This window comes from Lepisosteus platostomus, chromosome 2 (genome assembly GCF_059453375.1).
Source record: "Lepisosteus platostomus isolate fLepPlt1 chromosome 2, fLepPlt1.hap1, whole genome shotgun sequence".
NCBI lineage: Eukaryota > Metazoa > Chordata > Actinopteri > Semionotiformes > Lepisosteidae > Lepisosteus > Lepisosteus platostomus.
In genome coordinates, this window is record NC_142612.1 from 2,168,114 (window position 1) to 2,195,191 (window position 27,078).

The 27,078-nt window shown below is 41.2% G+C and overlaps 1 protein-coding gene across 3 annotated transcripts in view; it reads left to right on the top strand.

The window, feature by feature from the left end:
• The window catches only part of man1a2 (mannosidase, alpha, class 1A, member 2), a 158,107-nt gene that overhangs the window by 124,080 nt on the left and 6,949 nt on the right, over positions 1 to 27,078 (top strand). For all 3 annotated transcript variants that reach the window (XM_088644796.1, XM_088644780.1, XM_088644788.1), the window contains 4 exons: positions 1,453 to 1,546; positions 21,237 to 21,352; positions 22,361 to 22,580; positions 23,761 to 23,933. In XM_088644796.1, coding sequence (XP_088500922.1) covers positions 1,453 to 1,546; positions 21,237 to 21,352; positions 22,361 to 22,580; positions 23,761 to 23,933 — 603 coding nt within the window. The remainder of the gene's footprint in view (positions 1 to 1,452; positions 1,547 to 21,236; positions 21,353 to 22,360; positions 22,581 to 23,760; positions 23,934 to 27,078) is intronic.

Here is a 27,078-nt window from a genome sequence, read left to right on the forward strand (position 1 = left end):
TCAAGCGGAACAAAAAGATGAGGAAAGAGCGCTCTGCCGCGCGTGCTTTCCGCTGCGCCCCACAACGACACGGAGCTGTCAGAAGCACACTTGCCGTCAGATGTAGGTACCAGACAGATGTGAGACTCTCAGCTAGCGTGTGCTCTCTTCCTGGGCTCCTGCCAGGCCGACTGACAGTGCAAGGGTTTTCACAGCACAGGAACAGGAAATCTCTCACGTGTGTGTGAAATACGAAGCACCTGGAGGTGAACCCGTGTCTGTGGGTGAAACGAGTGACCGTTGTATCAGGTGAACATACAGCAAAACACCAAGCATGAACAGAGCAGACACAAACACCTCCCCTTTGATTTGTATCCTCACAGCAGAAGGCGGCAACACATAACAGCAGGAAGACCAGTGTCTGATGTAATTTAAAATGTATAGTGCAAAAACGCGCCATTACAGATAGCAAAGGTTACTGTATTCCAAACTTTAATTGAAGCCACTGCATTCAATAGAAACACCCTGTACAGAAAAAAGCCATAGACATTTGAAAATGTAAAGTCCATATATTCTTTAAACAGAATAGCCTTGAAGCAGATGAATTATTATTGCCATTAGTCAGTAAATCAAAGCTTAGCTGTTACTGTATGACTATACAGTACATGTAAGCTAATGTTTAGTGCATGGAGCAAAGAGCAGCTGTATACGCATAATGACTCGAGCATTATTATTCTTCGTGTGTTTTAAAAATAAAACAACCCGTGAAAACAAAATCTGTCTGAATTAGAATGGGGTGATCATTCAACACAAGGGCAACACTACTTTAAAATCCACTGTTACCATTGGTGCAGACCTGTCATGTAAAAATATAATTCTATTTATTTTTTGTGGTGTTTATTTAAATATGGCATGCCTTTACCTTTTTACAAGGGGTAGCAGTCACACCTGTCAAAAGCTCTTCTTTTGTAAGACTAAAGAAAAATGTTTTAAAGAGAAGAGAAAATCTCTCAAGAACAATTTCTTTAAAAGATTGTGGACATGGGGAACATATAATATTGCTAATTTTCCTAATAGCCTAATAGCTTTAGAGAACAGAATACACGTTGATCAAACCCTGGAGATGAGGGGTCAGCGGTGATGTACCTATATCCAGCATGCAGCACTTTAAGAGGGGCTTATTAAACAGTGATGAAGCTTGGAATTAATATTCCTTGGAGCACATTTTTAAAATATAGGTCATGGTGAACATAATTAACTCACTTGAATTCCTCAGTTACTCCATTTCTAAGTGTATAGAAACTGTGGTTAACTGCAGCCTACTGATAGTGGCATCAGTTGTAATTACATTGAAATATCCTTGGAGCTGCACCCTATGTTTATGACTGACTCTCTCTCATGTGCCTTTATGTACAGTTTGTTATTTTCTTACTGTGCTCCATGTGACCCTGAAAAGTTTTGACTTTCCATCAGGTCATGCATATTCGAAAGCTGCTGCAGAAAATGGACAGGCCCAATGGTCTCTATCCAAACTACCTGAACCCAAGAACTGGGCGCTGGGGACAACGTAAGTACCATTGTGAAACAAAAATATTGCACAGGTCTGGTTTTCAGCCACCTATTCAAATGACCACAGCCAGTTTGCAGAGTTCATATTTTCTTTGGTTTTATAAGAGCGGGATCAGATGTTCAGGTATCTGGCTTTTAGTTACATTAATTGTTTGCAAATGCAGAAGGTGAGTAATCCCATCTACAGGTGAGTGATCCATTGAGTTATTGCTATCACACTTTTTCATTTCTCTGTTTGGCACTTGTGTTGCTTGTCCAGTTTGTGCCACCCTCACTGTCAGGTTTTTAATTTGATTTATTCTGCTTACACAGCTGTTCTTTGCACTTGTCCTGGGTAAGAACATCTGTTCAGCAAATAATTATAATCCATGAACCTTTCATTTCTCAAGGTTTAATTTCATTTTGCTGTTGTTCTTGTTTTTTTTTGTGTTAATTTCCATGTTCTCTTGAAATATGGTGCTCTTGTATTTGGTTAAGCTTTTCCGTCAATTTTCTAAAAACCTTAGTAATATATGAAAGTCATAAATAAAATTAGATTGATTTGCTTGTTTGGCCGATGTCATGATCTTGAGTTAAAGTGGTTAAACTCTCTGTGTATAGCAAATTAACTACAACAGCAGTGGAGTGTTTGTTGTCAGTGGTGCAATACTGTGAGTTTTCTTGCCACAAGTTGGATGAAATAAGAAGATGAATTGTAGATTAGTTGTTTTGTATGTGTTGAGAAACATTGTCTCTCTTTGTCGGCAGTCACTAATATGAAATACAGTGTCTTAAATCCAGCCTTCAGGGGTGATGGCAGACTACCTGGTAATGAGCCACATTTACTTGAGGTAATTGTTCTCTGCCTGTGGATTCCCAGGCCTGCTGTACTGAATCATGAAGCTTTCACAGTACAGCACATGAAAGAAACATACAGTAGCGGTTGCTAAGAACATTTCCTGGAATACGAACAGGGGTATCATCCGCACTTATTAGACAGGCAGAACAAGTCTGAAGTGCGTATGTTCACATAACGTGATATTTTGACACAATTTGATAGTTGACAAAAAGTGATCATGACAACCTCACTGTTAACTTATTTTTTTTAATGGGAAACGAGAAAAAAAAACATTGCTCTTTTCTCTTTTGTTTCTTGGTTTGGGGGCGCAGTTATTCCTCGTGCTGTTCTTTCTGTTTTATTTGTCAGATTATCTTCCTTAGACAAAGACCGTTCATGTTTAGTCCATGAAAAGTTCTCCTTCTTCAGGGTGCAGCGGTAATGGCGTTAGAGTAGAACTCCGCCGGAGCCAGACTAAGGGGAAGAGCTACGTCTGCCAGGGAGGGCCAGGCTGTGGCGGGAGAGGGAGTGTTCAGGGCTCACTCTGCGAACGACTGCGAACGGGTCCGACCTCTGACACCCCTCCTTGGCTGAGAGCTTGCGCAGTGTTTTTCGTTGCATTTGGCCTTCGGCACAAACGGTGGCTGGGTGCACCCCTGCTGTGCAGCCTGTACTGAAGGTGTGTGTGTGCACATAACAGACAGGAAGGCACACTGCTTTTACATAAGCAAATTATAGTGCAGAGAAGGATTGTGGGCGGCTTGGTGGCGCATTAGTTGGCATTGCTGCACTGTGCTGGGGCCCTGGGTTCATTTCCTGGGGTGCTGTCTGTGTGGAGTTTGCATGTTCTCCCCATGTTCATGTGGGTTTCCTCCAGGTGCTCCGGTTTCCTCCCACAGTCCCAAAACATGGTGGTGGGTTCATTGGCCTCTGTGTGTGTGTGCGTGCATGCGTGTGTGTGTCTGTGTCTGTGTGCACTGCGGTGGACTGGCGTCCTGTCCAAGGTGTACTTTGCTCTGCTGCCAGGTTAGGCTCCAGTGACCCTCGGAGACACTGTACTGGATAATGTGGGTTAAAAAACAGGTGGATGGAGAAGAAGTTGACTAATATTCACTGAACTATTTGTATCAGTCTGTTTCCTATACAAAGACATAGATATTCTTATGTAACATGTAAGAAACCTGCCTTTCCTAATTGTACAATGAGGACTCTCAGCAAGTTGATGACATCTGCTTTATGAAATTATTAACTCATTCATGCCATTTATGATTAAGCTGCAGTTTCTGACATGGACTGGATGGAAAAGGTTGCACAAATTATTGAGCTCAAGAATTTAGAATTTAGTTCAAATCTTAAAAGTTCAAAACATATATCATTGTTAATGAATGAAAGGTGACCATGGGATCATGGTTAGTACCAGATACGTTTATTACTGAAGTTTATTAATGCCTCACATGTTCTCTGCAATCTATTTTGTGAAGAAACTGAATTGGACAGATCTGTTTTTCACCTGAATAACAAGTACCTTGCCCAAAGAACTGTACTGTTCACAGCAGTTTATATTGAAAGTAGATGGATTTTAACAGTCAGGATCAATTACAGCAGAACAGTTGACTGCCCTTAAACAGAGCTGCAATTATACAGGAGTCCTGGAGAACTAAATTTTAATTACTCTGCACCTGAATGCATTGCAGAATGACGCCCCTCTCATCTATGCACACCACAAATGTCAGATGTGACTGACAGAGCTCTTCCCACTTGTTAAAACTGAAGCAACTGCTGTCTTTATAATTTAAAGTAATGAGGTTTTAGAAAGTTTTTAGACACACTTGTTTTAGGGTTTTTCCTTTGGAAGATGGTACATAATTTGTACTTACAGAATATTACTCAGAAAAACAATTTCTCCCTTAATTTCCTTAAATGTCCTTAATTCTGTTTTTTTATTTTTTTTACTTAAAATATTAATTTTAAAGACTTGATTCATTGAAATGACACTATAAAGGGCACTATAAAGTGGGTCTGTGGCTCAGGATCTGCACCTGTGGCTGGAAGGTTGCTGGTTCAAATCCCGCGGCCGGCAGAGGAATCCTACTCCCTCGGGCCCCTGAGCAAGGCCCTTAACCCCAACTGCTCCAGGGGTGCCTTATAAATAGCTGACCCTGCGCTCTGACCCCCAGCTTCTCTCCCTGTCTGTGTGCCTGTGTGTCTCATGGAGAGCAAGCTGGGGTATGCAAAAAGACAAATTCCTAATGCAAGAAATTGTATATGGCTAATAAAGTGATCTTAATCTTATAGACACTGAGACATAGCTTTATAATTTAGAATTTTAAGAGTAAACTTAGTTTATATAAAGCATTATGTTTGTCATAGCTAGTGCTCCATGATGGAACTGGAGAAGAAGAGAATTATATATCAGTTGATTGTCTGATGTGTTTGCTCTGTATTGTGTGAGTTTAGTACTGTGAATTTGGTAAAATATACCACTGAATTCACTGCAGCAGTTCTTTTTTTTTTTTGCATGAGTTTTAAGATTCTTTAATGGGGGGAGATGATAAATGCAGAAAGTTAGTAGCTACTGTACATATTCCCAGCTCCTTAGGAAAGTAAGGAGTAGACAAGAATAGAGGAGATATATCATTGTTCTTATTAATAGTAGCTGGAGCAGTTAATATATTTCAGCCTGCATTATACTGTAGAGGCAGGCAGGTCTCTCTGGACGAGCTTTCCAATTTAAATCCTTATTCCCTCTGGCTTCGGGCGCTCTGTATGCACATGTGGAGTGTTTCATACCTCTTTCCTCACCCCCATGATGCGCAGTGAGAAACAGGTACTGTAGGTACCCATGTGAAACTGGTATAAAAAGGTGGGCAGGATGTCGGGACAGGTGCCTTGCAACCAGACAACTGGAAACTCTGCAAGGTTGTGTTTAAGACCAGAGGTCATTGAAAACTTGATTTAACATTGAGAAAATGTGTTACTGGAAAGATGAGCTACACATCAATGGGCAGAATTGTTTTAAGAGGATTAACATGTTTCTTCGCAGTTGGATCTGTTACCTGTTACCTTTTATCTCATGGCCTTGCTTTGGAATACAATGTACATAGCAAAGGTCAATGCAGTTGGTAGTTGGTAATCTAGATTATAGATTATAGTGGCCAAGATGGGTTTGTAGAGGGAATACATTGACTGTTTTAGTTATGCATGTTTAAACGAATAATGTAAATGTATCAGTGTTCAGTAGAAAGTACTCTTTTTGCTTGAAAGAAGGAAACCTCAACATGTAGTGATAGAAACCTATGTACAGTATAAGGCAATGAAGGAAATAAATATCCATCAATATTTCCATAAATATAAACTGAAATTTGCCACGTTAGACACCATGCGCCTCTGCAGAGTGAGTTGATGAATTTACACCATGTTTGATCCCCCAGGCCTGCAGCAGTGCACAGCGCCCAAGATCCCTTTTAGGAAAACACATTGACGGGTGAAGAAAATTAGACTGTTCTGTATTGTAAAACCTAAGAGCTACAGCAGTTGCATGCATGTCAAAACAAAGGGCACTAAGATGAGAATTCCAGTGTCTTTTTATAAATGCAGTCCTGCTTCTAGAGCAGGGGGTGTCCAGACTACAGGAGTGTGATGGGGTGTATTTACACCTGTCAGTCAATGTTTGGATTTATTCCTCACCTTTTTTAACCCTGCCTTAAAAACGCTGTCCGAAATGTTTTTCACTGACTCTTGTAGCATGAAACATTATTTTGTGTCCTACATGTATTTGGGTTTTACCAATAAGACGCCGAAATGTTTATCCAATAATTTTTATTCCCTTCAGATCATTTTGAAGCAGCAATGAGCTCTCCTTTTTACTCCATTACACCGTCTAATCCTAATGCCTTTTAATGCGGCACCTGTAATAGTTTGGGAATTTTCTTCTTTCGTTTCTGCAAGATGGGCATTATCTAAATGCGGAAAAAAAACCTTAAGATTTAAAAGATACAAATCTCTCATGTATCAAGGCTCCAAAGGAGATTTTTTAACATGATAGTCACAGGGCAACAAGGCAGACTGTTCATAAGGTTTGTATTATATATAATATACAGTATATTAAACTACAGACAGGAAAGCATTATTATTATTTATGATAGTGCAAAGGTTGATTCATGGTTATGGAAGTGCACAATTATAACAATTCAATGTGAAATTAATTTAAAGTTTTCCAAGCTATTAAAAAAATACTGAGCTTTTTAAGCAATATTCCTAACATAATATAGAATTAAATAGGACATTATATTAAACCACATTGTAGCAGCACAGAATAAGATAAAACAGCTTCTAAGTTTGGCAGTTTTACTCATGGACTGAAAGATTACATTTTCAATGTTTTAATGTGATTGCTTGATATTTATAGCATGTATTTTGGTACCTTATATAATGCATAAAAGATGCATACATTTTTATTGTGGTCTGCGCAGTATTTTTATGAATAGATCATCAATCATATATACTGTATGATGTAATTAGTAAACTAATCAATATAATTCACTTTCTAAAAATTTAAATCTTTAAAAATTTTAACTCAATTGGAGACTTGAGTTTATTTCAAGAAGAGATCAAGGAAAAAAGCTTGAAAAAAGAGCTTATCTTCATGTCTTAAAGATAAATAACACACATCGGTCAAGTACACTGCATAAAGACATCGATGACATTGTCGAGAAGCACATCTGAAGATTAAGGCCGTTGATCTCCTCTGTTCAGTTACTTCCCTTGTTAAAAAGTGTTTTTTTCTCTATGAATAATATTGAATGACTATTATGAGTGCACTGCATTTCATTCACTGTAAATAGAATGCAGAGGCCATGTTACCCAGGACCACGGTGAGCAGGTCGTGGGCAGTTAAGAGATTTAATCACCGTCTGCTGTGGGCCAGAGAGCCTGAGGTGGCGGTGGAGTGGTGCGGTGTTTTATCCCCTGTCAAGAGCCATTTCGCCTCGGACAGAGCCGACGGACGACGGGTTGTGTCGGGGGAAGGGTGCTCGTGAGGGGGGAATCTCCGCTAACGCCAAATGTCGTTGCTGCAGGGTGAGGTCAGTCCTCTGGCGGTACCTTCACAAAGTCCTGGAGCCAGCAGCTAGCCGGGTCAGACAGCGCCGCAGGGCCGTTGCTAGGATTACAGTGGCACAACCTCGAAGATGAGGAGCACAAGGTGTTGTGTTGCAGTCGGGACTTTCCACTGACCTGAGTCCCATAGAGCTGTGGGACCAGCTTGCCCTGCCAGAAGCATTCCACTGCTGCTGAGCAGCAATTAATCCAGCCTGCATCCTATCAATGCTTGGGGAACTCCTATCCATTTTAGACCTACACATTATGATTCTTTGATGTGTGATTTTGTTCATATATTCTGTGACTTTGTTTCAAATATTTGAACTAAACTCGTTGGACATTGCATTTCCTTTGTGGATCTGTATATTTACACATACAGTACTGCAAGTGGCACAACCTATATCTTGTTGTTTTCTTCATTTTAAACCAGCCACCAGGAACTTATGCAGTGTAAATGTGTGATTTAAAAACCTATTATTTTTCTTTAAGATGGAAAGGAAAATAATTACATAAAATTAAAATGGAGATAAATTGGTTTGCTCAATGTTATGGAAATGTGGTTTAGCTGTGGAGAGTGAGGATTAGATTTCTACTGGTGAAAACTGTCTTGGGACTTTTGATCAATAACTATTAGAACTTACCAAACACTAAGAGAAAGAAAATCTTTTTCAATTACAGGTGAAGTAGCTTCACATTTATTTGGTTTCTTTAGCCAGTGACTTTCATGGTCATAATAATGTCATTTGTACTCTGCATGGATCAAATGATTGTCATCTGTGAACTTGAACATTTTTTGTACTGGTCACTGCAGGAATAAACAGCAGTTTAATATCAGTCGAGAAGATTTCAGTCCCACACACCATGAGAATACTGGCATACAGCCCTGTCTTTCTTGGAATTCCAGAAAATGTTACATCTTACAATGGCTTAAAATTTGAGTTAGAGTAGTGCAATGCCAGATTCATTGGGTAGTCCGGTAACGTTCTTGCTGGGAAAGAAAATATTGATGCTACAATGCAAGATAAAGAAAATAAAGGGTGATATTAAAAGGATCCTGAGACTTTTTGCAGTTACCACAACTGAGCTTGTGCTTCTGTTGATAAATTTACATATATTAGCAATGCTGTAAAATACAGATGTCACAAGAAAATTAAACTGCATCTCTGAAATAGGAATATATTAAATTAAAACCAAATTATTTTTGTCACTTGGATTTGTTTGTCATGCAGCAGTTTGAATGTTTTCAGAAATCATAAGATTCAGCTAGAGATGTCATTATCCATGGCTTCTGTTTGTAGCTTTTTTGACATATGAGTGCTTGGTTATGGGTCTGTTACATTTTCAGGCAAATATTTGAAGAGCCCAATGTTATGTGTGTTCTTTGAACTCTAGTTAGAGATGCTGTAATACAAAAGTCATGCTTAGAATTCTTAGAAACTGCTTAGAAAGTTTTTGTAGGCTGAGAAAGGGAACAGACAATATACTGTAGCCTTGTCTTCATGCCATCTTGACACCTTGCAGACATGCACACAAGCATTGACTGGTTGAATATTTAAATTAAGAGATATCCAGATAATTTATTAATATATCCAGACAATTTATTTCCTTATTGCGATATCTATACAGTCTCACGTAGAGGTAGATTTCCATGGGGAAGACCCTCCTCCAGGTAGTAGAGGAGATGATGACAGAGTCATTTTGTATTCCCCACACAGACAGACCACACTTTCACACCACTGTGTGGACTTGCTCACAGAGTACAAAACTGTTGATCAGATTTTATTACTCGTCTTTTAACTTCTGTATTGACTGGCAATAACTCGTTGAGATTTTGAACAGATTTTATGGGGTGATCCAGTATTTCTGGTAGCATGGTAAGTCAAAGTCATGGTAAGTCACAAATTACAAAGCCAGTTATTCCACCTGAAGCCACAAGTGGGTGTCCATGTTCTCTTGCAACTGCAACCTTTTAATCACTGTTTAAGGAATTTCCACTGGTGTATTAGTGTAAGGGAATGACTCACGAGGAAGTTCTATCCATGTGCAACCAATTCTAAGACTTCCAAAGGACAGCTGTAGAGCCGAAGGGGTGTTAGTTGTGAGACTCCAGCAGAGTGAATGTGCTGCTTAAAAATGGAGTACCACCTACTAGAAATGAAGGAGGTCAGGCATTTGACCAGCCAAGAGAAAGGGGTAGGATAATTTCCCTTTTCTATGTAACAGAGGGAAGAGGTTCAAGAAAAAAAGGGTTTGAGCTGTAAACCTCGCATTAGGAAAAAGGCTAGATCCCCAAGTTAAGATATGGGAGCGGATGGCCAGCTATTCCCACGTGGTGTTATTAGTGGGATAGTTCCCTGGTCCAAAGCGACAGAACCAGTACAGGTGGAGACAACTCAGGGACTCTGCCAGGGTCTGGTGAAACATTTGGGCACTATTGAGTGACCAGTAATCCTGTAGAGGTACAACTAGCCCACATACTATTTGAAAGGACAGCAGTGCAAGTGTTATGGAATCCCCATCTCTGGGCAAGCATAGGTACCCCGTTTCTGATGGGAGAAGCCCACAAGGTGCATTATGTCCTTGACAGTGATAGAGCTGCTGATTAAAATTTGTGAAAGACTGAACTCTTAGTGAGGGAGGGGGTCACTTCAAGAGTGCGGGCTCAACCCAAGAGGTACTCAAGCCAGAATCAACCCAGGGAGGAGGGGAAAGACTAGTACTGGATCGATACCTGCGTGGTCTGCCCACTAACCTAAGACATGGTGTTCAACCTCAAGGATATGAATGAGTCCATGGCTCTGCTCGAGAGGCATCCTGCTGCCAAGTACCTACGTAGCAGATGAGAAGAGAGGACTGGTTAGAGGCTGCTGAGGAGCCCAGGGTCCCCATCTGAGACTGAACCCCTATGCTTCCGATGTGGCCAGTGGTGGCACTACTAATGTTTGCCATCCATCTCAGCAGCCCTGAGAGGAAATATATACTGGGATGGGAATTCACCTTGGTGACTCGTCATAACTCACTTGCTTAGATGAAGTCACAAGAGGAAAAAGTGCACGCACTACTAGGGGGTTCCTCACCCTATGGCCATAACAGTTTGGCATAGAGCATTATTCTGGTGTCTCACTGCTCGGCTTCTGTTCTGGGACTCCAGCAGAGTGATTGTGCTGTTTGAAAACGTCATACAGGCTAAGAGAAAGGAACTCGATTTTCATTTTTATTCTTTAAATCAGACGTTCAGCCAACTAAAGAGAAAAGGGTAGGAGAATTTCCCTTTTCCTTATGACAGTAGGAAAAGGTCATGGAAGAAAGGGATTTGATCTTTAAGCTACTTAAAAGTTCCTCCAGCTACAGTAAGATAGATGAGCCAAGGGCCAGCTTGTCACCGCCTGATATGCTGGTTTTGCTTCACATCGTCTTGAAGCAAAGCAGCGCTTATAAAATGGAACATTTATTGCTCTTGGTGTTTAGTACTCTAAATAAAGTTTTCATTTTGTGAGTTGTATAAGAGGCACAGCCTATATTATGTAAGGGTAATCTTTGTAGTTTGAAGCAGATGATATGTTTTGTGATCAGAGCTGCTTAAGACTATACTTTTTAAACTAGCAGTGCGAGGACCCTTGGAAGAGCTTAAGACAGCAAAATTGCAAAGACGGACCATGAAAATGGGTACAAAATACAGTGTCTGCACGTCCCCGATTGATAAATGAATGAAGACAGTACACTGCAGCCTGCCATTTCCTCGCAAATCACATAAAGCGCTGCAGGTCTTTAAAACCGGGTGGCAGTTCTGCTTTTGATCCATCTGATCCATCTGAACTCTTTTGCATCGTTGGCCTAATTAATTGCACCGATATCATCATTAATAACTTGGCTCCCAACATGTTTTACAGGTAACTGTGCCTCTGATTGTTTTGAGTAGTTTATTAAAAGGACCTTTAAAAACATCTCATATACAGTACATGTATGTCACATTCAGAAAATGGACTTTTAATTACCTGCTCAGGGTGGAACAAACACCAGAGGACGCCAGGCCTTCCTGTGACTTAGTTTAAGATTCTTGCTCTACCCTTTAGAGGTATGAAAGGGATACTTGTCTTTAAAACCCTGGAATCCATTCAAGGATCTCTGAAATCTTTAAGTGGAGTTGCTCAAATAACAGCACATTTATACCTCTCTCATGTTTACTTCAGGTGTTTAGGTCCTGAGCCTCACTATTCTTTAGTAGGATTTATTAGGAATGTCCTCGCAGAAGGACAAGCCATTTCAGATATTCCTGGTGTTGTAATGCATTTCTTATCTCCTTCAGCCAAGCTGACACCTTCTGAAGCTGGGAGACTGTGATCCAGTTTGAGATGAATGCCTTTCCTGTGCTCACTGTTAACATGCTGCTATTTGTACAGTACACTTGCACACTCCAGCTGGTGGCAAGGAGCATTTAAATCTTGGCTTTCCATACCTGAAATTAATACGTACTTTGTCCACATTGTAGCATTTCCTCTGCAGCCACATGTTATTTCTCCAATATTGCTCTTTTCTACCACAGAATCAAAGGGCACTTGGATGGACAGTTCGTTTTTATGGTTAGGGACAGTATTAGGCCTCGCATTGTTGTGATCCAGAGCATTCATCATGATTGATCTTAAATACAGGGCTTGGTTGCACAAGGTTTGGTTGAGCTAAGATAATGAATCAGAGAACCAACTAACAGGTCTGCATCGTCCTTCAAATCATTTAGGGACCTGTCAACACAGAGAACAAAGAAGTAGCTTCAGCGGAATAATATGTAAGCAATTTCATTTCTTCTTGAAGCTTTTTGTGTCCTCTAAAACATAGATGTTGTTAAATGTATGTTGTAATATGATTTGAGGAGTTGAATTTGCTGGAACAATTAAGAAATTGGAGTAGTAAATTGCTGGAGGGCTTTTAGGCTACTAAGAATAAAATAAAAATCAATATTGTCTCAGGGACTCAAAGTATACAACATACAGTACAAAACATGCCTAGCAAGCTAACAAGAGCAGCAGTGTATATGAATCAGTCTGTCTTGATATAAACGACTCATCATTCACTCAGGGGTTACAGATATAGTATTTAAATCAGGGTTAAAATACGTCAACTGTAATATTTGTTATGGGCCAACCTTGCAAATTAGTCAGGCTCATATCATTGATCACATTAATTATTAAACGTCACATTGAGTATTATATATCAAAAGTGTATTTCAGTCCTTCCTGTTGGGTGAGAAAAATAAAGTACAAGTGTGCTTTTATATACACAGTATATATTTTCCAATTATATCTGGCAGCTGTGAGACGACACTCTTGACCCGACATCCCCTGGGTGTGTGATTTCACCAAATAACTGTGTGTGAGCGTACAAAGATAGAGCCTTTTAGAGCAGCATTTCACTCTCCAGTACCGCTGCTTTATAAGATAGCATGAGTATAAAATCTGGAGGTTCCACAGAACTAGTCAAACGTGTGAGACAAGACAAACAGTATTTTTAATTTGGGAGATGAAGTATCTGTGTGTTGACGATTGCTTCCCTGTTGCTTTTGAAACAGAGCCATCTAGTGTCTGAAATGAACCTTGGATGAGTTGGTTTCTTTGCTCCCTAGGAGCCTGTATTAGTAATTTATTACTGTTTGTGAGTACTGGTACTGCTAAACGGCAATGACAGTTTAACCAATGAGAAATGAGATTCTTGCATAGGAAGGAACTTTGAGTATAATGCAGATATGCTGAGATAATGAATAATTTGAGCTGGTAATTAGAATTATCTCAGTATTACGAGTAATTATGTTTTGTTTTGAAAGCACTTCTCTCCCAGCTGTTAAATAACTGATAATTTTGGTAATTATCCAGCTTTTGATTGACAGATAGGGAGAAGTGTTAACATACCGGAGTAACTCTTTGTCATTCCTGCAAATTCTTGTGTCAGATGAGAGTAATGTCATTAGAAAAAAAACAAACTTTGTTTTTTCTGGAAGAAGACACAGTTTGACAAAAGGCAAAATCCTGGAGTCTTTCAGGGAATGGCTGGATGAGATTCTTGGATCGGGTAGCTACTAGAATAAGTACTGCTGGACTTTGTGACCTTTATGTTCATTGATTTATACAGAACCTGCTCACTTGAGGTATGAGGATGCTGTTGATGAAACGTACTGCTCTGACTGGAGTACTTGAGCTTATAAAGAAAGCTGTAATGGATTTTTTAGATACCAGGTCATTTCCTGTAGGTTTTTCAAACCAGAAAAGTAGCTCCTGTGTCTTCTAGTCTCATTTGTTTTATATTTCCTGCATTCTGGTCCCTAAGAGAACCAAAGGGCACTCCTCTCATCTGCTGAAATGAAAAGATACACCTTACTGGGTACTTTTCATTCATATTCACACAGCACACAGTAAACCACAGTTTTTTATGAAAATGTTTCCAGCTCAGTAGATGAATAGGTGACAACACTTTATTTGAATGACGCTGCGTAAAAGCTTCATAACCCCTTCATAAGTGCTACACAACAGCTTATAATCACATGCATAGTGATTCACAGGGACACGTGCAGATGACATGACAGGATGTGTGCGCGAGAGGTCCTGACATTTGCTTAACATCATTTCCAGCTAAAACTCACGTCATGACCTCTTATACACTCGTTGTTTCCAAGTTTTTTTGTGTGGAAAGCTGACCAGGTCTACCACATTTTCTGCATCTAAAATAGAAAGCAACAGTGAAAATAATCATTCCATGTAGCGCCTTGGGCTAATTTACATCACGTTGCCCTTTTGAAGAAACGCCGTGTTTCCTAGTTCTTGCATGTGAACTTGTATCACCCAGGAAATCCAAGTGCCTGGAGCGCATTCAGGTAATTGCCATCAGCATTTTGACTCAGAGTGAATTAACACCGGCAAACATCCTGGCACTGCAGATCGATCTCAATTAGAGCACGCCGTCAGCTGCTCGACGCCAGCTTCAGTGTCCTCGTGGTTGAACATGGGCCCGTGACTCGACATTTTGGATTGGTCAGTTGTCCCAATGAAATAGTAATTGAATGTGTTTATGTGTTTATTGGCGAGAGACAAAAAATAAGTGGCACTAATTTTTCACACCAATGTTATGAGAATTTCACCTGTCCAGTTGGGCTTCCCTCACCTACAGTAACTGAGCTGTGGACTGGACACAAAGGATACAGACCCCCATCATCTCCTAGTGTGCTGACTGATATGCAGTTGTTGGTCATCAAACATTAAAATATGTCCTTATCTCTGACTGATCTGATAGCAGCTTATAGGGGTTGCTGCCATAATGTGTCTAACACCGGTCATCAAATTGTCCCTATAACCTTTGTCCTCATTAAAATGTATCCAGTTTTACAAAACCACTTGATATTTTCTCTTTCCTGGGGCTGTGTGGGAAAATTCTATCTGCTCATGCTGCCTCACCTCAGAGATCACTTTAAAGTGCTCTCTACTTCTCGCCTGCTGCAAGCGCTACAGGCAGGAAACAGGCGAGCACCTGCCATCATAACGTAATATTTCACAGTAGTCTGACCTTGATACCCTTACACGGTATAGGAAATGTGAATTTTAAGGACTGCTGCAGTGTGATGTCACCATCCCGGGATGTTCGATTGAATACATGTACTCCATGGATAATGCATTCAAAAAAAGGATATGGGCAGTTCAGTCACTTTTAAATTATCTGTCAGAAAACTTGTATAACAAATTTGCTTGGGCCATACTGACACAGGAAACCATAAGAAGAAATATGCATATACTGTTTGAAATGCAGATCTGGTGAATAAGTAACCTTTTTTCTATACCTCCTGATGTAATCATCCAAACACCAATTGATGAGATTAGAAGGGATTTATTTTAAATTAAATACTGTGTTTCTTGTGCTACCCACCTCTGTGCCTGGCTGTAGCTCCGACCCACCCTGTTTTGTCATTCAGAATGACTCTTCAAGTCACAGTCACTGGTCCTGACAGATGGGGACCATCAAACTGAAAATTAGAAAACATACCAGACCTCAGGAACCGTGACCTTGTTCAGTAAATTATTTTTGTAATACTTTGAATAACAAGTACAGAAGATGCAGCCACTGTGGAGAAGTGGTTAGGGGTGTCATCAGCTGATGAGCAAGAGGCAGAAAGTTGTGCTTCAGGAATGGGAAACATATGTTTTATTCTTCACAGACGCACAATGGAAATGGAGTGCTTCAGATGTTTCCAAAAAGTACGATGATGAATAATGCTCAGTTATTTTGGTTTGCATGTTATATTTTTGTTAATGTTAAATTTTTTTTTATATTTTTAACATTTAACACTCATTTAACACGCTTTAACAGAGGCTGTATCAAGGACTGAACTATTTTTGTTTTCAAATACTGTGCCTTTGTTTTTTGTTGAAAACAGTATGCTACAGCTTATTAATGTATTCAGTACCAACAAAATTCGTTCTCATGTAACACATAAGCAAACACTGTGCTCATGGTTACAGTATATTGGATATGAAGAAGTTCAAGTAGGCGTCACACCGGAAGAAAGCTCCCCAACCAAAGCATCGTGTTTCTTTTCTTTTCTGCAGGGAATAAACCTTTACTTGTTCCTTTGTACGTTGGATGTGCCTGACAGAATGAAATATTATATTAGATGTTGTGTTTTCATAGTGCGCCAGTCTACGAACATGTGAAAGGAAGAAAGTTTTTAACAAGGGGTGGCCATACGGATCATCTAGCCCCTTTGGTAGTTAGTAGTTAATTGATTGAAGGATCTCATCCAGCTAGTTCTTGAAACAGAAAATGGTTGCGGCTAACCAAAAATGGTTGAGTGCCTCCTGTTCTCAGTTCTAAATGCACTTTCACATAAGTACTGTATACGCAGTGCAGATGCACTTCTGAAAGACAGAACATTGGTTGTGCTTCGTCTGGATAGTGTTAAATGAATATTGTCTTCACCAGGTCACGCACAGAGTTCAGTTCACACAGAGTTCATATACAAAGTTGTTCTCTTATGTGATTTTATGCCAGCGTCACTATTTCCTTGTGGCACTTTAATTGCATTTCTTGTGCTCTGGAAAGGCAATGCAGCTGTGAGATGTGATTGTTACTGCCTCCTCCTGTGAGAGGAGGGCCTCCACCGATGTGCGTTTTCTGTTGGTGTTAAGTCTTCTATAAAAGATATTCCCTTAAATACTGCCGGCAAAAAAATACATCAGCGTCATCAGTGTCGGGTCTGTTTGATCTTTTCTGAATTTTTTGTCAACTGAAATAATTGTGGATGTTGTGTTGTTTTTCCTTGAAGCAAAAGCTTGCGGACGGTCTTTAGGTGTGCTAGCGGTTGCCAAGGCGATTCTGCAGCACTCTGGTTGTGACGGGTGCTTTATGAGCATCTTTAGTTTTGCTTGGTTCAGTCTTCCAATCGTTTAATATGTAATTTTAACATGCTGCTCTGTAAAGCTGACATTGACGTCTCTGTTTTTTTTAGAGATTGTGCTGTGCTGGCTTTCAAGTAATGACGACGGACAGAACCAGAGCAAAGAAACTGAGATATTTAATTAAAATGCTGCGTGTCAGATTTAGGAAGATATTGTGAACCAACATTTCAGAAGCATTTCTTCTCAAATACCAATAACATTTTTCTTTACGTATTGATTACTTCTTTCTATTACCAGATTTTTTTTAAAATTCTTTACAAAAATCAAGTGTTCCTATACCCATGGTTAAAGCATACCTCGGCGCTGTTAACATTTCTTGTGTCTTAACGAAGAGGCGTTGCAAGCTTCAGAGTTCTAGCATCCCAGGTGACCCGAAAGGGACACTTTGCTGCGCTGTGTGCACTGGTGCAGTTGGATCCACTGTCTTCACTTCCATTACAGACTGGCAGTGCTTGAAGTCTGAACTGTGTGTGTGTGTCTCTGGCTGCTCCCTGCCATGAGTCATGATCTACGGATGATGCTGACTTGGCATTACAGAGCTTGTTTTTTGCTAATATCCTTGCCTTGTTAAATCGTGCTTAGCAGCTTAATAGGCCATACCTGCATGAAGGGAGGAGAGCTGCTGTTATTTCTCATTAATCATGTTTCCCAGGATGGCTTCCGGAGATCTAACAAGATGTGAATTGTTTTTAATTCCCTTCATTAAAGTGGCAGTTGCAGTATTAACACCATCTGTTTAGACGCTGTTCCTAGGATATTTAAAGTGGAAGGTGCTAGCAGATACAAAGGCCTCGAGACCCCAAGGGAATCTGCCGATATGGATGACAGCTTTACCTCGTCGTTTAGTCCTGCAGTGAAAATCAGAAGGGAAATCGGTGGAACTGGCAGCAGTTCTGTAATAAACCTTTATATAACCTGGCGGACTAGTTGAGAAAATCTTGTTTACAGTGTCAGCTTGGAAAACACAGCAGCGAAAAAACAAAAACAATAATTAATACCTAATATGTAAATGACGGAACGTAACAGGACTTGGGAAGGGTTAACATGAGGAGTGTCAAGCAAATATTGACTTAGCCATACAAGTGAAAATACCCTCTGCTAACACAGCTGGATAGTTTCAGCCCACTCGGTAGATTATTCCAGTCTTGTTGTCCAGCCATTTAATTGATGTTAATTTCATTAAAGATCAGTAGATTTGACTCAAGTGAAGGATTCTTACAGTATGCTCAGATGGCCAATCAATCTATCAAGGACTAAATAGATAGAGGACTTCTGTGATAAATCTTCTGGCAGAATGATATACTGTAAGTCATCGTTTCCCAAGATTAGCAGAATCAGCAGTAGGGACATTTTAACTAGTTTTTTGCGTAGAGGAACATGCAAAACACAATCTGTTGTCATAAAGGAAACCAAGTCTAGGTTTCACGTTAGCCTGGAATTTGTTATTTTGAGTTTTGAAAGCTGAAGTACAATCCAGTCTGGTTCCCAAATGTTTAGAAATCTTTACTTGCTCCAACTTGATCTTAAAGTAAAAATTCATTTTTTGTTGTATCAAGTTTGATATACAGTCCAGTACAATATGGTATGTTCCAACTGTATGGAACTTATTTTCAGACATTTTTGTAGCTGTTAAACTTATGATATTTTCAATATAAATTAAATTTGAAAAATTTGTTTAGAATTTTTTCTTTCTATTCAGTATGGACATGATGTAAAAAACATGTTTAGGCCCTCAAAACCATCCTTAGCAGTTTATATATTGCACATTCTTCATTGATGTTATTGACGAAACAAGACTGCTGCAAGTGCAGTAATTTGCGATGCCTGTATCATAATTATTGATAGATAACGTAGATAACTTTAAGCACATTTAAGCATTTTAATAGTAAAAACTGCATGAAAACATTCTAAATTCTAATTTTCATATTCATGTTTTATCCATGAATGAAAATCGGCTTTCACCATAAGTGAGTTACTGCTAAAGCACTGTGCTGTGACACCTAGCAACCCATTCACGTTGCACTTGGGAGCTAAAAAGAGATTATAAATCAATGCAAACATACTTAAAAAGGTCAATTCTATAACTGACTACATGAGTCATTAATACTGTAAATGCATCTCTATATTAGTATTCTTTTCTTAGTCATATTATTAATATATTAAATATGAATTCATATTGTGAGCTAACAGAAATAAATAAGCATTTTTTCATTAGAAATATTAATTTTCAAAATGAATTCATTTAAGTGTACCACATCTAATTCCTCTTTTAAGGTTTAATACTGTAGCTGTATTAAACTGTATATGAAAAAGGCTTTACCATGGAGTGCTGGATTTATTGTGTTACCACTGTTCTGTTTCCGGTTCGTCAGAGGCCATACACAGTCACACTGCTCTATCATCGTCATGTATGGCCTCTGACGAACCGGAAACAGAACAGTGGTAACACAATAAATCCAGCACTTCATGGTAAAGCCTTTTTCACAGCTGTGGGTATGTTTTTGTGTTTTCCAAGTTTAATCTTTAATTGTTGTGACCGTGGCCAGTGTTTATTTGGGGGGGGGTTCAAGCCACTTCACATAAACACACAACTAGTTCAAGTAGCTACTGTAGCTGCGTCAGCACGTGCAGGCTGCAAAGGAACAAGTTAAAGGTTTATTCCTGCTGAAAAGAGAAGAAAGGAAACACAACATTTCAGCTGTGGAGCCTTCTGTTGTTTCTTTTCTCTTCAGCATGGAATAAACCTTTACTTGTTCCAAAACACACAACTGACTCACTTGAAGCCAACTTATGTTTACAAATTGGTGAACCCCCCCCCCCCCCCCCCCACACACACACACACACACAGTTACACACACACACACACAGTTACACACACACACACACAGTTACACACACACACAGCACCAGCTTTTACTGCCAAACACTGCTGCTGTGGTGTCTCCCCACACAGCTCTGCCCCCCTTTTCCACGTCCATAGCAATGGCACCACATCTGCATCCTTTTCTTTACCCGTCTTCCTGTTTATGGGCAAGCCACCATGAAAACCAGCCAGCCAGGACCGCTGCTCTCGCTGACATTCAAAAGGTCACACGGGCTGTTCACTCGCTCACCCTTCTGGGCTTTGAGCTCTCCGTTTTCAGCTGCCTGTTGCGACTCATGCGAGCCAGGGTCCGACTCCCCTGAGCCTCCCCCGCGGACTCCATGACTCGCCGCCACACCTGGTAGAGAGAGTCTGATTCCCCAGAGTCCAGCAGGACTGCTGACCCCCTGCACTGTACTGTATATAAGGAAACTGGCTGCACACAGCTGGCGCCCATCCCCTGATCCCCTCGCTTCACCCCTGGGGAGTCTTCGCCCTCCTGTCGCACTGTTGCATAAACGCAACAGATGAAATCCAAAAATGTTGCAGAGAGAGAGAGGGGAAGCTGGATTCGCGGTCAGACCTGTTGTCTTATTCTGCTGTCACCGTGTCAAGGATGCCCTGTGGCAGGAGTCTGTGCTGGCATCACCTGTGGTGAACTTCGTTTCCTAGAATGTGTGCACAAGAGGAGTCTAGACTTGGGTTCGACCTGGGGTAGAAAATGTTCATCCAAGGCCGAATATTCTCTGAATATTTGATAATATTCAGTGGTGTACCCAAAGATTGAACTGTATTATTTTGTTGATCAAGTAAAACTACAATTGGGAGCTCATCACAAGTTCACATTTTTTATTAGTACTGTCCTGCAGATCTTTATTTATGTTTATTCAGCATAATGTTTTTTCTTTCTTGAGCATATAATTTTTATACCAATTACATTCTGATTCTTTATGTCAGTACATATTAACTTAAAAAAACTCTTTCTGTAGCTATAGAATGAACTCTGAAGTCCAAGGTGTTTTTTTCTTACTTCCCTTTCAACCATGTTCAGTGTCCAGGACTGTGAAATCAAGTACTGTTTTATCCATTCCAATACCATAAATGGTAGCAACTGAATTTGGGGGATGTTTTAGTATTACACTTTAAAAAACTGCAGTGGGCTGAATTGATCTACCTTAAATATAGTGATTCTTTGTTTTTTTTCTCTTCACTTCAGTGCGGTGTTAATTTGTAAGACCACAAATTGTGTGGTATCACTTCAGTTTTCTTTGATGAGGAGCCCAAAATGACAGTCTGGCAAGTAGCAAACATGTTTGTAAAGTAAGAGTCGAGAGACACAGGAATGCAACATACTGCTCAAGTATTTTAGTTTTTTTTTGTAGGACTCGTTTAATTTTGAAAGCTGGGGTTCAGTGCTCATGGTTGAGAATGATCTGTGTATTTGCAGTTTCTTCTTAATGTTCTGTGCTATCTGCAGATCACACCTCTGTGGGAGGACTGGGCGACAGCTTCTATGAATACTTACTAAAAGCCTGGCTGATGTCAGACAAAACTGACAATGAAGCAAGAACAATATACGATGATGCCATTGAGGTGAGTGTACAGGCACGTCTGACATGCGCAGTGTGTGTGTGAAGGTTATGATCTCATGTGTTTCGTGCTAATGGCTTTTCTGTAGGGAAGTCACATTGCTGGGCTGGGGGCATGTTTGATGGGCTTTTTTCACTAATGTATTTGCAAAGTGCCATAAAGGTCTTGGAGACTCCTGCAGCTTGAGCATTCAATTAGATTTGTGCAGACCGAGCAGCACGCTCCTTTCTCCATTAACATCCTGCACACTTCTTCAATTCCGTCCTACTGCGAAGAAAGCAGAAGCTCTTCCTTGTTTTATTATTTAGCACTTTGCCTTCTGCTTGCATCATGGTAGAAATGGAAATAAATGAAAGGAACTTTGCAAATTTCAGCTTATGAGAAATCGTTTTCTTGCCAGTTTTTTTTTATGCATATGGATCTTATATTGCATGCACATTTTTTCCACCTCTTCCATGAAAGAAGAAGACATACCAAATTCAAAACAAACATGGCGAGAAAAAGTCTACACAGACAGCACACCAGGTCTGGAACTGAACTCAGGGCCCAAACGCAGAGAGGTAGCATTACTACCCACTGCACTGCCATGCCTCCTATTCTAGAAACAAAGAACACCAGGAAGTTGTAGGACAACAGTTACTTCTGTGCTGAGAAATCTTAGAAAACAGGGCAAAACACCATTGCTCAGTTAGGTTAAGGGCAGTCATTTTGTAACTTTTTAAACTGACTTTGCTATGTGAAAAGAGAGCCAAGTGTTTTCTAGTTTTTCACATGCAGGGCACGGCGGGCAGGTTTTACCTAGGAAAGGGTTCATTGAGAGGAGGCCATTCAGCCATGCAGCTCCTTGGTTTTTCAGTAGCTAGGATAGTCAGTCCAACACCCCTTCCAGATGGGGTCTGTGCTTCTGTTTTGGCCTCAGCAGCGTGTTGGGCTGTGTTTCAAACAGACGGCAGCAGGAGGCACCAGAAACCGCGGGTCACGCCCCTTATTCCTCGACTTGCCTCCCCGCAGGCTATCGAGAAGCACTTGATTCGGAAATCGAATGGGGGGCTAACCTTTATCGGGGAGTGGAAGAACGGCCACCTGGAACGGAAGATGGGCCACCTGACGTGCTTCGCAGGCGGGATGTTTGCTCTGGGGGCCGACGGCTCGCCGGGGGACAAGGCAGGGCACTACCTCCAGCTGGGCGCCGAGATCGCGCACACCTGTCACGAGTCCTACGACAGGACAGGTGAGACCCACGCGGAGCCCCGCCCGGTCTGTGAGAGCGACACTGACCCGGCACGACGCGCGTTCGGCACTTTCACGTGCTGTCCTCCTTTTAATCTTAAAAGGTTAAGATTCTGACTTGGATCATTTCTGAACTCTACAGCTGTTGTACAACACATAAGTCACTGTGGTGACAGGGGTCTCTGTTACCCTGCTTGATCTATATTTATAATTGTATCAATAATAGGAAAATAGCATTGCCAATAGTAAATGTAATGTAAATGCTAATTAACCCCAGGATCTTATCTAGCCATTTGCTAAAAGAAGACATCAGCCTGAACAGTCGGGCTGGGTACCTCGTTTTACACTCTACAGCCTCAGGCTGGGACCTTGTGTATTCGTCCCACCTGAAAGAATCGCTTTCTGAGCGCAGAGCCCTGTCTCCCTCTGAGGTGAGAGGCCTCTCTCACAGAGGCGCTGCTGTGGGGTTTTGCCACCTGCAGTTTTCACAGTCCCACCTCCAGCTGCATTTCTATTGAAATCAGAAAGGCTCCCAACTTCTGAGATCTAATAAGATCATGTTTTAAGGCAGCATACAGTGTGTTCCAGCTATTGCTGTTTGTAGCCATGTTATCTGCAGTCAGATGTGGTCATGGTGCCATTGAGTAAATCTGCACTGATCCAATGACAGCGGATTTACTGCCTTTTAATGTGTTACCACAGGTGACCCCAACTGTCGAAATATGCAGGAAACAGAAACTTTCATAATTTCATAGCTGTACAATGCTCGTAATGAGCACCGTATTTACCTGGTTTCTACAGAGCTAACATAGTATTAACACTTCCTTGAGAAGTGTTGGGCGGAGCGGTGGCTCTGCGCCTGTGGCTGGAAGGTTGCCGGTTCAAATCCCACGGCCAGCAGAGGAATCCTACTCTGTTGGGCCCCTGAGCAAGGCCCTTAACCCCAACTGCTCCAGGGGCGCCGTACAACAGCTGACCCTGTGCTCTGACCCCAAGCTTCTCTCCCTGTCTGTGTCTCATGAAGAGCAAGCTGGGGTATGCGAAAAGATGAATTCCTAATGCAAGAAATTGTATAGGGCTAATAAAGCAACATTAAACATTAAAAAAAGAAGTTCAGCAATGAAACATTTAATTTTTGCCCGTGTGTGTTTAAAACTTTTTTGCGCTTTTTTCTATCGTAGTGTTAAAGCTGGGTCCAGAGGCATTCAAATTTGACAGCGGTCTGGAGGCAGTCGCAGTCAGACAGAATGAAAAGTACTACATTCTGCGCCCTGAGGTGATCGAGACCTACTGGTACATGTGGAGGTTCACACACGACCCCAAATATCGTCAGTGGGGCTGGGAGGCAGCACAGGTAAAGTCAGTTCTGTATTAATGGCAGTGTTGGACCTGAACTGGTAATGTTTTGTTCCCTTCAATTTTAAGTGTCTCACTATGTGTTGCCCCAAGGTTGTGCATGCCCACTGTAAGTGGTTTCCGTGATTAATGATGAATTATCCTTCTCATTGAGGTAATGCTGAGACAGTAGTGCCAACAGAACGAGACTGCTTTCCGATATCTTGCTGATCAAAGCTCAAGATAAAAAAGACGAGAGAGCCCAAGGATATATCATGCCAAAAGCATTCATTTAGCCAGAACATGGAGAATATTTGAAATCTTGTTTGAAAAATCTCTTTGTTAAATGAATTGGCTTTATGTGAGTATTGGTTGAAATGTATTCTTCCACTCCTCTCTTTATTGCGGTTTAATGAACTTTTTCTATCAGCAACAATTTGAAACATTTGAAACATGATTTAATAGCTCAGCAACACGAATTTAAAAGCGACCCTCCCACAGTTATTTCCAAATGCAGTAAATATTATCCTCTTTAAAAATCTGATTTTACCTGGAGGAATCAAAATACCATACTAGAAATTGCCTTTGAAAACGATGAGTACTTTAATTTTTCTGAACATTTAGTTTTTCTAATTGTGGTTTGCAGTTCTACTGGCAGTTTCACAGAGTCGAACATCTGTGAATTTGCAGATGAAATGCTTTTTACAGGTAACAGTTTTACAGTATAGAGGTCAAACTGGGGAATCAGAGAAACAGATGTTTGAACAAGCAGCTGCTTCATTCGTGTATAACAATGTAAAATAAGAACACAAAATGTGAGAGGACACTTTTCTTTTGTGTATCACCAGGTACAGTACTTGTTCTCAATTCACAGTGCCTGGTTTCAGCAGTGGCAGATATCACTGTGAAAAAAACAAAAAAAATTGCATCTCCGAGGGCCAAATAGATGGATGTACTTAATCCAATCAATAATTGAATTAGTACTAATTAAGTATAAACCGTTGAAATGGCATTGTATAATTACAACATGTTCTTTTCAAATCAAATATTTTTATTTATAATGTGAAACCTACTGAGGCAGGCTGTCTGCAGCTTTCCCAGTGTCTTTGTATCTAAAGAGATAATGGCGTGTGCTCCCTTCAGACGGGCCCCTCTCAGGCTGAGATGTGTGTGCTTGCACAGCGCAGGTGGTCCCAAAGGGTCACAGGGCTCTTTGGATGCACGAGCACCAGCAGCATCCTGAACAGCCGAGCAGGTGGAGCAGCGACACCTGTGTCGTTCACCACCTGGGTTCCGGGGGCGTTTACCACAGCCCGGGCTGTGCAAGCCCAGAGGGGCACTCAGCCAGGACACCTACTCTCCCGCTCGGGTCTGAGGGTGGAGCGCCACCTACTGATCAACCAGCACCACTGCAGTCCGCCTCTCCTTAGAGGTCTCCACCATACAGGAGCAGTGATAAAGGACTCCTTTGTGCCACACAGGCCTACTTGCATTTGACCGTCTGTGTCTTTTCTCAGCTCCTCTGAGATTAATACCAGCCGGTAATATCTCACATCTCACTGCCATCAGTACCCAGGTTTAAAAGCCTTTAGTAGTCGGAAAAAGAACGATTTGTTCAGCATCTAATATGCTGTACTGTAGGGTGTAAATCAATTCAGAATGATGTCAAATATAATTTAAAAATAAGGTCCTGGCACCATTTTGAATGCAACCAGTTATTAAAAATTAAATATCCCATCTGTACAACATCTATCAGGGAATATCGGACTTTTTTATGTTCTAGAAACAGTGTTGATGGTGTAGAAATCAAGTAATAGACACTAGCCTGTCAGGGAACACACATTACTTATCAGACCATTCCACACCTACAGCAAAACCTGAAGAGCTGCTGTTGAAGACGGGAGACGTTTTCAGCTACTGCATGTGCAGAACGAGGTGGAGTGAAGGCCTGAGAGGCAAAGGGGTGTCAGACAGATGAGCGAATGTGAAAATGGGAAGGGTTGCATAAAAAGGTGGCAAAAGAGGTTAATATCTGGAAGACAAAGGCGGTATCCCATTAATGAATGGAGAGGTTTAGAAAGCAATTAGTTGATCCTGAGAGCTGAGTGTGAGCTTAATGTCAGGGCCGTGGCTTCTGATGTCTTTCTGGAGAGTGAGATTCTTTGAATTTGTGTAAAAGGACACAGAGAGAAACAGGCAGTGTAATCGTTGCCAAGGGGAGTGATGAAAACTATCACTGTGAAGGGATCTTTGATCCTCCTCGCTAAAATTACACGTTTAGATTTTCAGTGAGCAGTTTGTCTTGGGTTTAATTATGTTGAGCAATGAACAGTCATATTCTTCAGTTTATCTCAAAGCCTTCATGTGGGTGGGTTTTTTTCTCTTTCTTTCACCTGATTCTGGAGAGGGCTGGCCGTGGGGGTCCCGTGAATCCTGCTTGTGTTGGCACCTAACGGGGCTCCTGCAGCCAGGCGGGTCAGACCCCGAGGTCTCGGCCCGCTCGCGGAGAAGAGGAAGGGAGGTGACGACAGTGCAGGCGGGCCAGCAGTCGGGGGAACGAGAAACACGGTGCCTCCCCACCTGCCCCCCCACAGACCAGCAGGCCAAGCCTTAACAAAAGCTGTAGTTCGCGCAGTGGGGGGTCCACTGGCGCCGGCTGGGTTTGCCCCAGGGTGCCGCTCGCAGAGGCCTCACTGGGAGCCAGCCGCAGGGCCCTTGAGTGGTGCGCTGAGCATCACCAGCAGCTGGTCCACCCATCACTGAAAGGGCATCAGTCTGAGGCGGCTCCTTCCCCACTGCAGTTTTTACATTTAGTGCAAGACCACATACTGTATACCGTAACTTTGCACATGGTCATTGCCATATACACTGTACATATAATGCATGTATGATATACTGTATATGTACCGTATGTAATACGTATATATGGCATAATGTGGCCAATTCTATACTGTATATAAGCAATATATCCATTGTAGATTTCTATATATAATATTAGCATTATAACACTGCATTTACATATTCCAAGAGATGTGAGAAGAGCAGGTGGTCCCAAAGGGTCACAGAGCTCTTTGGATGTAAACTCTGGCCGCCTGGATATGAGCAGAGTTGGGACCCATAACATCATTTATTACAATTACAGTGCAACTGCATGGTCAAGAGTG